The sequence below is a fragment of the Oncorhynchus tshawytscha genome, linkage group LG18 (genome assembly GCF_018296145.1).
Source record: "Oncorhynchus tshawytscha isolate Ot180627B linkage group LG18, Otsh_v2.0, whole genome shotgun sequence".
Taxonomy (NCBI): domain Eukaryota; kingdom Metazoa; phylum Chordata; class Actinopteri; order Salmoniformes; family Salmonidae; genus Oncorhynchus; species Oncorhynchus tshawytscha.
The window spans coordinates 1994914-2008826 of NC_056446.1; the positions used below are offsets into that span (position 1 = coordinate 1994914).

The 13913-nt window shown below is 42.2% G+C and overlaps 1 protein-coding gene across 1 annotated transcript; it reads right to left on the minus strand.

Moving 5' to 3' along the window:
- Positions 1 to 290: 290 nt before the first annotated feature.
- On the minus strand, positions 291 to 12703 carry tram2 (translocation associated membrane protein 2). The gene is made up of 11 exons (XM_024405696.2): positions 12487 to 12703; positions 10267 to 10330; positions 9874 to 9983; positions 8275 to 8391; positions 8134 to 8192; positions 7597 to 7681; positions 5873 to 5943; positions 3429 to 3533; positions 1821 to 1964; positions 1499 to 1656; positions 291 to 1314 (listed from the first exon to the last, which is right to left on the minus strand). Exons 1-11 carry the CDS (start codon positions 12604 to 12606, stop codon positions 1238 to 1240), a joined length of 1110 nt encoding a protein of 369 aa, XP_024261464.1. The 5' UTR covers positions 12607 to 12703; the 3' UTR covers positions 291 to 1237.
- Positions 12704 to 13913: the final 1210 nt, after the last annotated feature.

Genomic DNA, 13913 nt, shown 5'->3' on the forward strand with positions numbered 1-13913 from the left:
GATAATGAATCACTAACCACATGAAATAAATTAAGGTAAAAAAAATCTATGAACTGTCCCGCACCTGTCCAGCTCCCCCATCAGACCTCCTCCTCCAATGAGCTATCAGACAAATTGAGGAAGCAAGGAAGGAGGCTGCAAGGATTTGACAGCCACACAAAACAGATTTGCATCATGGCAATTGCAAATGATCAGTTATTTTAATATTTTAGTGTGTAGTGTACCACACATCAGTTTTATGGTTGAAAGATTCAATTCATGTAAAAAACTAACAGTCCAGACCATCACAATGGAGAAAAATGCATGATTTAATTAAGTATTAATAGATACCTCTTTAACAAAAACAATGGGAATGGCATGCGGTATTATCCAACATACATGGTCATCAGGATGGGCATGGTTTGTGTCAAGTGACCACAGCATGAGCACTACGCGGTCCGAGTAACACCGACCATGACCAAGAAGAAAGGGCAAAGGAGTAACCAGAGCCCCATGATTGGTCCAATATCAACCTTGTCCCGCCCATTCTACACACTACCCATCACTGACTGGGTAGCATCAAAGCCAGCACATTTGGATGTCCCTCTAGGGCCACCGTAGTATCAGCAACATCCTTCCTGCACCACATTACCAGGGTCGTATTTATTCGGGCATGAAACATTCAAACATTTATCAACGGAAACCAAAAATGTGCGTTTCTTATTGGACAAGTCCAGATAGTGCCTCAATGTTTCATTCCATTTGGTGCCTAATGAACATGACCAATGTAAAGACAAAAAGCGAAGCCTGCTCTTTCAACGGCGACAACAGAGCTCAAAATCAGCTGCGGTGACATTTCGACAAACACTACACCAGTACAGTACTTAATGCATGAGGCATCACATCCAATGACACATACAGTGTGCCAAACAAACAACATATTCATCGTTCTGTATATAGCTCCAAAAACAGAGTGGCCATAGCAGGCGGTGTGGGTGTATAAAAAAATACTGATATTAGAGTAGAGAGAGAGAGAGTAAATGTCTGTTCAGGGCTCATGGGGGGTTTGGTTTTGGATTTTCATCCAGCATTTTTAAAGCCGTGTTGTGTCCATAGCGACAGACCCAGGCCCCGCATCACCTCTGGAACACGCAAAACAGGAAGAGGATGAACCGTGTGGGACCAGTTTCCTGTTCCTCTGATTGATAAGCCATATAAATCAGGGCCACTGTTAGGGCAGCCATTCCGGGTAGAGCCATTAGGGGGCCTTGATCTTCTTGGGCCGAGGAGAGGCTCCATTCTCGGCTTTGATCACGCCATTTTCATGGTGGCCAACTGTAAGAGGGAGGGAGGGAGGAGGACATACACACATTAACATGTTATTGTTGCTGCAATAGAATGGCTTCAACTCTTACCATTGACCATCTTCTAACTAGAAAGCTGTTATAAATCCCCTACTGATCTTGAACAATGGCATAAGAGGTCCTATAAACTCATTCTAAAGTGTGTGTCCACTCACGGGAGTCTCTCTTAACAGGTCGGGGGGTTTGCTTGGCAGCGGCCCTCTTCCTAGAGGCTTGTTCGTGTCTGAACTCTCGCCACCGCCTCAGCTGGAAACGGATAAACTTCCACAGGAGCCAGGACTGGGTCAGACACACCAGCAACAGCACAGTCATCCTATACAGAGGGATGATAGAGAGAGGGTTAGGGAGATAGTGGTGTGTCTGCATTTGTGTGAGAGAGGGAGAGACATCGTATTAGTGTGCACACACGTGTGTGTGTGTGTGTGTGTGTGCAGTAGACATAGAAGTACGCTGTTCAAGCCATCACAAATATCTTACCGTATCAGCACAGTGTTAAAGTTGCCCAAGTCCCAGTCCAGTCCCTGGTTTTCAGCACGGGCCAACCCAAAGCCCACAGCCAGGAACATAAGGGTAAGGGTCACCATCCGCGTGAACACAAAGCACACCGCCCACACGTCAAACCTGGACACACACACCGAACACATCAGTACATGACATAAGTGGATTGTGATTATGCTAGGATTGATTGCCTTAAAGCTAGAGTCAGCAATAAGATGTCATTATACACATCAGGGAGATTCACAGCATTTTTAGAAAACAACAAAATTGAGATTTGCCAAGAATGTAGATATTGGGAAGAGCCAATAGTGAGAGTCTTGGCAGGTTGTATTTCAGGAAGTCACCCCACTGTGTCTGGTGATGTCACATTGCATAGTTTAGCTTTAATGAAGTGCTGTTTATACAGTTGAAGTCGGAAGTTGACATACACTTAGGTTGGAGTCATTAAAACTTGTTTTTCAACCACTCCACAAATTTCTTGTTAACAAACTGTAGTTTTGGCAAGTCGGTTAGGACATCTAGTTTGTGTACGACACAAGTCATTTTTCCAACAATTGTTTACAGACACATTATTTCACTTATAATTCAATGTATCACAATTCCAGTGGGTCAGAAGTTTACATACAGTAAGATGACTATGCCTTTAAACAGTTTGGAAAATTATAGAAAATGATGACATGGCTTTAGAAGCTTCTGATAGGCTAATTGACATAATTTGAGTCAATTGGGAAATGTACCTATGCTTTGACATCATGGGAAAATCTGAAATAAGCCAAAACCTTCGAAAATAAATTGTAGACCTCCACAAGTCTGGTTAATACTTGGGAGCAATTTCCAAATGCATGAAGGTACCACGTTCATCTGTACAAACAATAGTATGCAAGTATAAACACCATGGGACCACGCAGCCGTCATACCGCTCAGGAAGGAGACGTGTTCTGTATCCTAGAGATGAACATACTTTGGTGCGAAAAGTACAAATCAATTCCAGAACAACAGCAAAGGACCTTGTGAAGATGCTGGAGGAAACATGTACAAAAGTATCTATATCCACAGTAAAACGAGTCCTTTATCGACATAACCTGAAAAGCCGCTCAGCAAGGAAGAAGCCACTGTTCCAAAACCACCATAAAAAAACTACGGTTTGCAACTGCACATGTGGACAAACTTTTTGTAGAAATGTCCTCTGGTCTGATGAAACAAAAATAGAACTGTTTGGCCATAATGACCATCGTTATGTTTGGAGGGAAAAGGGGAGGCTTGCAAGCCAAAGAACACCATCCCAACCGTGAAGCACAGGGGTGGCAGCATCATGTGGTGGGGGTGCTTTTCTGCAGGAGGGACTGGTGCGCTTCACAAAATAGATGGCATCATGAGGAAAGAAAATGATGTGGATATATTGAATGGACAGGAACGATGGTCAATCACAGGCCATTAGCACAAATCCATCTGAGTGCCAATTAGAGAGGCATCGGGCACCATTTTTACAGTCTTTGGTATGACTCAACCAGGGATCAAACCCCCCAACCTTCCAATCTCAGGACGGACACTAAGCACAAGGACACTGAGTTGGAAGTATGAACTCACATTTTTTGGTGGCTCTCATCAGTGAAGTAGAACATTCTTGCGATGTGGAAGCCCATCTCAGACAGGTACTGGAGGCAGAGGAGCACCAGGCCCACACGACTCAAACTGAGGGAGGGGAGGGAGAGGGCGGTGAGGGAGAAGGACATGGTTATGTATGTGTTATGAAGTCCTTATGCAAGTACAAATTTGGAGTAAATATGAATATGGCAAGTCGGGTGCTCTTAATTAAGGTATAGGTGTTTATATATGCTAATGTAAAGTGCCGTCAGAAAGTTTTCATACCCCTTGACTTATTCTACATTTTGTTGTCTTGACAAAGATTTTCTAGCTGATTTAAGTCAAAACTAACTAGACCACTCAGGGACATTCAATGTCATCTTGGTAAGCAACTCCATGTATAGGTTATGCATGTGTTATTTAGTCCTTAAGCAAGTACAACTCCATGTATAGGTTATGCATGTGTTATTTAGTCCTTAAGCAAGTACAACTCCATGTATAGGTTATGCATGTGTTATTTTTTCCTTAAGCAAGTACAACTCCATGTATAGGTTATGCATGTGTTATTTAGTTTAGTCCATGTATAGGTTATGCATGTGTTATTTAGTCCTTAAGCAAGTACAACTCCATGTATAGGTTATGCATGTGTTATTTAGTCCTTAAGCAAGTACAACTCCATGTATAGGTTATGCATGTGTTATTTTTTCCTTAAGCAAGTACAACTCCATGTATAGGTTATGCATGTGTTATTTAGTCCTTAAGCAAGTACAACTCCATGTATAGGTTATGCATGTGTTATTTAGTCCTTAAGCAAGTACAACTCCATGTATAGGTTATGCATGTGTTATTTAGTCCTTAAGCAAGTACAACTCCATGTATAGGTTATGCATGTGTTATTTAGTCCTTAAGCAAGTACAACTCCATGTATAGGTTATGCATGTGTTATTTAGTCCTTAAGCAAGTACAACTCCATGTATAGGTTATGCCATAAGCAAGTACAACTCCATGTATAGGTTATGCATGTGTTATTTAGTCCTTAAGCAAGTACAATTCCATGTATAGGTTATGCATGTGTTATTTAGTCCTTAAGCAAGTACAACTCCATTGTTAGTATTGTGGAGTAACTACAATGTTGTTGAGCCATCCTCAGTGTAATGGATGTGATAGGAGAAAACTATGTAACTGTTTTAAAGTCACCATTGGCCTCAGTGAAATCCCTGTATCTTTGTAGTTACTGGGTATATTGAGACACCATCCAAAGTGTAATTAATAACTTCACCAGGCTCAAAAGGGATATTACAATGTCACAATATTACAATGTCTGTTGACCCATCTACCAATAGGTGCCCTTCTTTGCGAGGCATTGAAAAGCTCCCTGGTCTTTGGGGTTGAATCGGTGTTTGAAATGCACTGCTCGACTGAGGGAACTTACTGATTGTATGTGTGGGGTACAGAGGTGAGGCAGTCATTCAGAATGAGTGTAAAAACACATGTTGCACACAGAGTGAGTCCATGCAACATGTGACTTGTTAAGCACAGTTTTACTCCTGAACTTATTTAGGCTTGACAAAGAAGTTGAGTACTTATTGACTCAAGACACTTCAGCTTTTCATTATTAAATGAATTTGTAGAAGTTGTGAAAAACATAACACTTTGACATTATGGGGTATTGTATGTATGTGACCAGTGACACAAAACCTCAATGTAATCCACTTTAAATTCAGGCTCGAACAACAAAATGTGAAAACAAATGAAGGGGAGTGAATAAATTCAGAAGGCGCTGTATGTGCTTATCTATGCTTCTTTGTTTTGGGTGCTCATGTGATTATATAGGCATTTGTGCTAATATTAGGAACTTATGTACACGTGCTTCTATTAGGGATGTCACGTTTAAAAGAAACGCTAACCGAAAACCATTCAAATCACAGGGCAGTTACCAAAAAACTAAACAGGTCCCGATCATCATCAAGGGAAAAAAGAAACATTCAACAATGCTGTAACGTAAGGAGATATTCATCTTTCAAACAATTTGCTCAGCAAGTTATCCTCGTTAACAATTGAAAGAAATTGCAGCGTGAGACAAGGAAGTGACTGCAGCAAAAGTCCTGTAATGGCAATACTTTGAGAAGTTCGATAAGAAGGTTGTGAAATGCAAACTTTGTGAGGTGGAACTGAGCCACAGTGGCAGTACAGGTGCTGAAAAGGAGGCACCGCGAGACCCAACCTGTTGCTGGTAGCAGTGCGATAAGGGATGGAATGAGAAATCACACCGCACTGATTACAGAAAGGATTGCGGTTGATACGCAGCCATTGTCAACGGCATGTCTAGAACCAGACTACAAGATGCCATGTAGGATCAATACAAAAAAAAAGTTTTTTTAAAAGTGGCAGTTATAAACATTAAGAACATTTGTCACATCCCAACTGTAGCTTGTACATGTGCTTACTTGAGCAGGTATGCTGCAGAGACGTGCAGCAGGTAGAGACAGATGTACTGCAGCTGGCGAGGGATCTCTTCCTGAGGACAACAACACAGAGCAGTCACATCAGGAGTGGGTTCCCAACCTTTTTGGAACCATGGCACAACTTGATGGGATTTCAAATTCTGTGTTTAGTGGTAATGGCTTTTATTTGGTCCTCCGATAATCGGTATCGGCGTTGAAACATCATAATCGGTCGACCTCTGGTCTGAATACCTTCCAGATGCACTGTAGATGGGAGGGGTTGAGCGGAGCTGAAGGATGGGACTAACAATACAATAAACTAAATGTAACCATTGTGTGTATGCATGTATAAACAGGAAGTAGACGCTTAAGTGTTGTTGTCCATTAGTTTACTCAAATTACGGGAGAGGTGGTGGGGTAATGGGAAAATGTATTTAAATACACATATTTAGGGCTCCCGAGTGGCGTAGCGGTCTAAGGCACTGCATCTCAGTGCTAGAGGTGTCACTACAGACCCTGGTTCGATTCCGGCCGTGATTGGGAGTCCCCTTGGCCCAGCATTGTCCAGGTTAGGGATTGGCCAGGGTAGGCCATCATTGTAAATAAGAATTTGTTAATCGACTTGTCTATTTGAATAAAGGTTAAATAAAAGATTTTATTTTGTATGGGGGATTGGGTGATGCAAACAATTACATTGATGGAAGCCACAATCTACCATATAACAGCTGATCTATTCCCCCAACAAATCTTTCTTTTTTTGAGGGGGAACCACTGCTTTGTGCACGGTAGCAAAACATTTTGCAATGGAAAAAGTCAAACATGCGTTTCTAATTGGACAAGTTCGGGTAGGTCCCTCCCCGTTTCTGCCGGCTTGCTTCCGTTTGGTTCTTATGGAATGCAACTTGGTTACATCATCCTACTCTCAATTCATAAAGAGCGTCTGCATCTGGTTCTCTGTCAACGGGAATGTTAATGCTCCGAATGAGGTTGTGTGGGTGCAAACTAATGTTGTATTAAAAGGATAGTTCGCTCAAATGACACATTCACATATTTGTTGCCTTACCTTCAAAGCAAAGCAGTCTATGGACAAGGATTGCAACTTTCAAGGTGAGGAAGTAATATGTGATTTCGGTCAAAAAGCACTTGAGAAAAAAAGAAACCCGCACACTGCTCTTTAATAAACCTTACGTATCGGCCCCACGGCCTTTGTCAGAGCTTTTGAGAGTTAACTTTTTTTTTTAGCACCCTTATGTAGACCTAGCCCCACCCACATCCATTCCACGCATCCAATGGGGTTGGAGTTGAGGTTTAACCTACATAGCACAGCCCACGTGGACCTTTAATCATGTAGATAACATGGGTGGTGGAGCACGTAATAATGTAATTTATTTGGATCCGTTTTCCTGTATGTGGGTGGCAGAAATATTCACACATCATCATATCATTACACTGTGCGCAACCTCTGCATCTATAAGAGGGCGTTCAGAAGAGGGCGTAAAAGAGCCTGGCTGATTTTCTTTTGTGGCTGGCAGTCGGCATGGACCAATTATTGCAATCTCTCCTATAAACAATAAGTGGTGGATTCTTAAATTTAGCTGGCAAGGCTGGGTCCGCAAAGAAGATAGCTCCGGTGCCTTTTGAATGGTGAAAAAGCCTTTACATTTGGGTGGAAAATGCTTTTTTATAAGGAATATGATGTGACAGAATTCCTTAGCCTCAGCACTGACCTTGCGTACTTTCTGGAAGTAGAGCTCAGGAAGGGCGTGAAGCCAGTAGGCCAGCTGAGTGAGGTAGAAGAACTTCACCTGAAACCTGCAGCACACACACACACACACACACACACACACACACACACACACACACACACACACACACACACACACACACGTTGTTTAAGGATATGATGCAGAGCAGGGTTCTCCTGACAACTCTGGTCCTGGAGAGCTATTGGGTGTGCAGGCTTTTGTTCCAGCCCTGCAGTAACATACCCGGTTCATTGTAGAGAAGGGTTGTTTAACCCATCATGAGAGGCCTACTAATAGTTACACCTGAGAAGAATACAATCTTACATTTTTACTGTACTGGAAGATAAACTATAAGTTACATTGCCATTTTGCTAATGGTTATGGTTATCACAAGACATCTTGTTTGTGTCTGCGCCCTACAGATCCTGGTCGAGAGTAGTGCACTACACAGGGAATAAGGTGCCATTTGAGACACAGACAGGAACAAGATACCCCTGTAATAGTGCCGAGTCATCATACCTGAGATGGACATGTGGGTAGTTCTCCCAAAGGCTGCTAGGGTGAAACAGGTATCCTTCCTGAAAAGGGAGACTTTAGTGGAAGTCTTCATGATGATTTGACTTTACGTGACACTTTGGTGTGTGTGTGTGTGTGTCTTACTGTTATGAGTATGTAGAAACTCCACACGCTAGACACCAGGTGAAACACACACAGCTGGCCTGACTCATTAAACTTGGTGTTCTTGCTTTTTGAGAGATGGAGACGCCTATTCACTTTCTGAAAACAGAACAACAAAAAAGCATTTGATTACAAATAGCTTCCAGATATCGTGGGAGACAGGTTGGCATTTGATTACAAATAGCTTCCAGATATCGTTGGAGACAGTTTGGCATTTGATTACAAATATCTTCCAGATATCGTGGGAGACAGGTTGGCATTTGATTACAAATATCTTCCAGATATCGTGGGAGACAGGTTGGCATTTGATTACAAATATCTTCCAGATATCGTGGGAGACAGGTTGGCATTTGATTACAAATATCTTCCAGATATCGTGGGAGACAGGTTGGCATTTGATTACAAATAGCTTCCAGATATCGTGGGAGACAGGTTGGCATTTGATTACAAATAGCTTCCAGATATCGTGGGAGACAGGTTGGCATTTGATTACAAATAGCTTCCAGATATCGTGGGAGACAGGTTGTGTCAAAATGGGGTTCATTTCCTGGTTCCATAGAAACATTGTCTTAATGATACACAAGGAAGTGTACAGAGACAAAAGATGCAAAGTGCCATCATTAACCACTGTGACGCACTTTGAGCAGAGACGTACCGTACAAGTGTTACCCCAGGGGGGTCAGGGGGACACAGTCGGTCTTCAACGAGCTCCGGGGGGCCGCATTGAAAGTGTGTTATATTTCCTCGCTGTCAAAGTTGGGGGGAAAAACGTCCTCTAGCCATATTTTGGAATTTTTTTTACGCTCCCTGATTGTCTTACTTTCATTTCGGTGATTGTTAGCGAGCTGAATAGTCAAGAAACTGTATGAATGTAGGTCCATTCTTTCAGAGTTTCGATTTGGATTTAGTTATAAAATAAATGTCTTAAACCACAGGTTTGACACCCGTGTTAACCCATTGTAGAACACAGTTGATGATAGAGTGTGAAATAATATTTACAATCCTTTTCCTGTTAGCCAGGGTCCCAGATCTTTTTGTACAGTCTTGCCAACTCTTATGTTTAGCATTGCAGTGACCATAAGAGTTGGCAAGACAGCACAAACAGATCTAGCACCAGGGCCCCTAACCACAAAGCACTCCTACTCGGAAACGCTTTGTGAATACGGCCCCAGGCTACATCCCTGTATTCTGGAGGTTTTGTATAGGAGAGGAGACATAAAGACAACCCCATTTGACCTTGTGACCTCATAATGAGTATGTGTGCAGTAGGCCCAACAACCTTGATCTAAGGTCTGTTTTGCATTTCCAATTTAAATGGTTCATGCTACATTTGGCTGATCCTAGCTCAGATCAGTCAGTCTCCATTGTTCCAGGGTTTAATCTCCATTTTACCCATCGGTGTTCCCCTATCTACCATTGTATCGACAAGGCGGGCCACCCCACCTAGCCCTATTGCCTCCAGTCTACAAGATTTTGGCATCTATTGGATTTAAAATTACAGACAGTTAAGATGCCGACGTTTCTGGATGTTGCATTTAGAACACAAATACCCACAATACAGTGAGGCTTGGTATTACTCACATCCAGGATGTACTCCTGCACCACAGCGTGGAGGATGATGGTGATGAAGAAATAGAAGAGGATGGTGGCCCAGTCCCGCCAGCCATACTGGTACAACGTCACCTCTCCCTCTGGACAGACAGACAGTGGAGGGCAGGTAGGCATAATGAGTGACAAAGTACACACAAAGCAGGCAACAGCGAGGAATGCACCGATGACGACAGGTATGATAGAAATGGCAGATAAGCCTACTCTGATAAACAGGCTATGGATGTATCCCAAATGGCAACCTATTCCCTACACAGCGCACTACTTTTCACCAGAGCCCATTGGGCCCTGGTCAAAGTAGTGTACTATATAGGGTATAGACTCATAGCTGATGTGGTAGTGTTGAATGGGGGATGTGGCACAAACCTGGTGACTGGGTGCTGATGTTGTACTGGGGTTGAATGAACAATATTGCAGTTTTTGCTGTTGCCTAGAAAAGAGAAGCATAATCACATTTAGGTTAGATATATGCTGAGATTAGATATATAATGTTTTATGAAACTGCCGAGCGGCTTGCCTATGAATGACTTTCTTGTTTACGAAAGCAAGTAGACAGACAAATACGGAGTGGATAAAGTTCTGTTATTGGACATTTGTGTGCGTATGGCTGTCTTTTTACAGACTGTTTCCGTATAGCGTCATGTAGTGACGATTGACACAATTGGCATGCTGACTGCAGGAATGTCCACCAGAGCTGTTGCATGAGGATTTTGTTAACTGCTCTACCATAGGCCACCTCCAATGTTGTTTTAGAGAATTTGGCAGTATGTCCAACCTGCCTCACAACTGTCACATGTGTAACCATGCCAGTGGGGAAAAACTCATTCTGATTGGCTGGGCCTAACTCCCAAGTGGGTGGGCCAATTGCCCTCCCCCGCCCACCCATGTGAAATCCATAGATGAAGGCCGAATTAATTCATTTCAACTGAATGATTTCCTTAAATGTAGTGTAAAATCGTTAATTGTGGCGGTTATATTTTTGTTCGGCATAGTGCGCGTGTACTAGCTACCTAGCATGTCCTAGCGGGCTAGCGTGCATGTAGTGACGCAGAGCGTCGTGGGCAAGGCACGTAGAGATCTAACGCTAATGGGCGTGGTACTGTTACAATAACCCTCAATGGCAGAGGGCGAGTAGTTACTGCAGTCCACAGATACTTTAGGAAAGGAAAACTCTCTCAAACACCTCACACGTTTGGGGCGGTAATTTGACGATGTTCTTCTAAAGTGAATTCCGAGGGGGGCGGTGCTGTGTGTGTATATATATATATATATATATATAAAAAACGAGTCGTCTCGCCAGGACGAAGGGATACGCCATTTATTTTACGGTAAACTCGAGCGCACTAACAGGTTGCCAACATTCCACGCGCGCCAGGGCCACCTGGTGTCAAAACTAAACCCCACCGAGTTCTAGTTTGCATGGGTCAACTGTTACCACAGTGACTTTCCGAGACGTGAAAGCTCAAGGAAACCCCCTCCATAGTCTATATGTAGCCTACACACCAAGGCCAACAGCGCGAAGGAACTGAGAATACCGGATTGATACCTGAAACAGTCACAGCAATGCAAACGACTTTGCCAAACCAACCGTATACTAGGTTGTTTATGACAGATTAGACTACCGTAAAGGTTTCCCTACGTGCGAATTCATCAGCCGGCCTATGACGACAATTTTTTTGTCGAGGCATTCAATGATCTACCCAAATCGAAGGGGTACAACGCTAATCTAACGTTTGTAATTGAATTAAGATGACAGGTCGGGCGCAAGTAGAACGCAATTCGTGTCACGGTCAGTGCACGGAAAAACAAACACGTCCACTCTTTCACTGCAACACAACCCGCTGCAGCAACGCTCAAACATTGAGACGTGGCAGTTAACGCGATCATATTGGTGCAACGGGCTTCCTTCGTCGAGCTTTGTCAACGGGAACCAAGGGGCACTGAACATGTAACGTTATTCGTTTATGGCAATTCGTTTCCTTGATTTCAAATACACCGAACTAGTTTGTTCAAGTTTAACGTCAATGAAAAAAGTGCCACACTCTTACATTTTCCATTCGTACCAAACAACACACTTTAAATTGGTTACTCGTAGGCTATGCAAAAACGTGTACATTTCAGACTGAACGAGTCCCGTTGCAGCTGACAAAATGAGCTACTTTAGATGAACTACTGCAGCCTACAAACAGCGATGTCGAGATGAAGGAAATGATAGGAAGTTATGCTGTAAAAAATGTCCCGTCTTTCACTTCCACTTCACCGCTGTCAACTTGCACATAAACCGTGATCAAACCACGATAAATTGTGACTTTGCAACCCTAGGTAGCCAACGCTATTGTGTTAACAAAAACTGCAACATTGTATCCACCAACCACCGCCATATCGGCATATCACAATGATTAACAGTGTAGCCAACAGCGGTAGTCAAAGTTAGTTGCAACTGCTTTCACATGAAACCGATGAAAGATATTACATGACGCTCAACTACATGCCATGGGAATATCTCGTGGTTGAATCTGTAGCGGACCTGCCAACAAAAAACAGCTGAGGTAGACGAGGGAAAATTGGAATCAGAATTCATCTCACCTCAAACATCAATCCAATCAGAATGAAAATGACCAAACTAAAGACGATATCGGCATGATTCTGTATTAAGAATTCCTGGCTGAAGAAGGGATAACTCTTGTTTCTCCTCCGGAATGCCATTTCAGCAGAATGACTTTTTCCCGACTTTTTACTTTATCCAACAAAAAAAAACTGACTGCGAAGTTCAGGAGTTAACTTTCTCCTTGCTCTGCGCATGTGCAAACTCTAAAAGGGGACGTTTTGAGAATTCCTCATTAAAGGTAAGGCTAAGTGAAATTCCTTCCTTTCTAGCAACTTCAGAATTACAGAATGCTGCAGAACATTCAAAGCATTTTCTTATTTACAACAAAAACATGTCTGAAGTGATTTTAATGTAAAAAAATAGTTCGATGATCGAGCTTGTTTAAGTCACCCGCCTCTTTTCATAGGACAAATAAAGACACAAAAGTTACCCCACATTACCTATGCATTTCTATGTAATGCAAACATGCATACCATAACTAATTTGCTCTTACTGTAGATATAAAATTATAATATAATTCATACATTAATTTGTGTACATTGAATTAAATGAAAGTTGAAATAATTACAACACATTTTTGCATCAAGTCCACCCAATATAACCTTTATTGCTTGTTCGTTATTACATCAACTGTGGCCTTGACCTATGTAACAAAATGTTGAATAGGCAAGCACCTGAGAGGGGGAAAAGTATGAAAACCAGCATAATTTCAGTGTTCTGTACGTGTTGCCTATGTACAGTGCCTTCCGAAAGTATAAAGTACACCCCTTGACTTCATCCACATTTTCTTACAAAATGGGATTAAAATGGATATAATTGACTTTTTTTTGTCAACGATCTACACAACACAGTCTGTAATGTGGAAGAAAAATGTTAAATGTGTAAAAAATGTATGAAAAATAAAAGCACTAATATATCTTGATAAGTATTCAACCCCCTGAGTAAAGACTGTACATGTTAGAATCCCCTTTGGCAGCGATAACAGCGGTAAGTCTTTCTGGGTAAGTCTCTTCAGTTTTCCACTCCTGGATTGTGCAACATTTGCCCATTTATTATTTTCAACTTTTTTCAAATTCTATCAAATTGGTTGTTGACCATTGCCTGACAACCATTTTTAGGTCTTGCCATAAGTTTGCAAGCAGATTTAAATCAAAACTGTAACTCGGACACTCAGGGATATTCACTGTCTTCTTGGTAAGCAACTCCAGTGCATATTTGGCCTTGTGTTTTAGGTTATTGTCTTGCTGAAAGGTGAATGCATCTCCTAGTGTCTGGTGAAAAGCAGACTGATTCCTCTAGGATTTTGCCTGTGCTTAGCTCCATTCCGTTTCTTTCTTACCTTGAAAAACTCCCCAGTCCTTAACGATTACAAGCATACCCATAACATGATGCAGCCACCACTATG

What these genes read in the sequence shown, in the direction of transcription:
- tram2 (XM_024405696.2), bottom strand. Translation starts at nt 12,606, where the DNA reads ATGGCATTCCGGAGGAGAAACAAGAGTTATCCCTTCTTCAGCCAGGAA. An exon ending in TACCCACATGTCCATCTCAG is followed by an intron (nt 7,682 to 8,133) that starts GTATGATGACTC and finishes TGTGTGCTGCAG; the next exon opens with GTTTCAGGTGAAGTTCTTCT. An exon ending in TTTAACACTGTGCTGATACG is followed by an intron (nt 1,657 to 1,820) that starts GTAAGATATTTG and finishes CCCTCTGTATAG; the next exon opens with GATGACTGTGCTGTTGCTGG.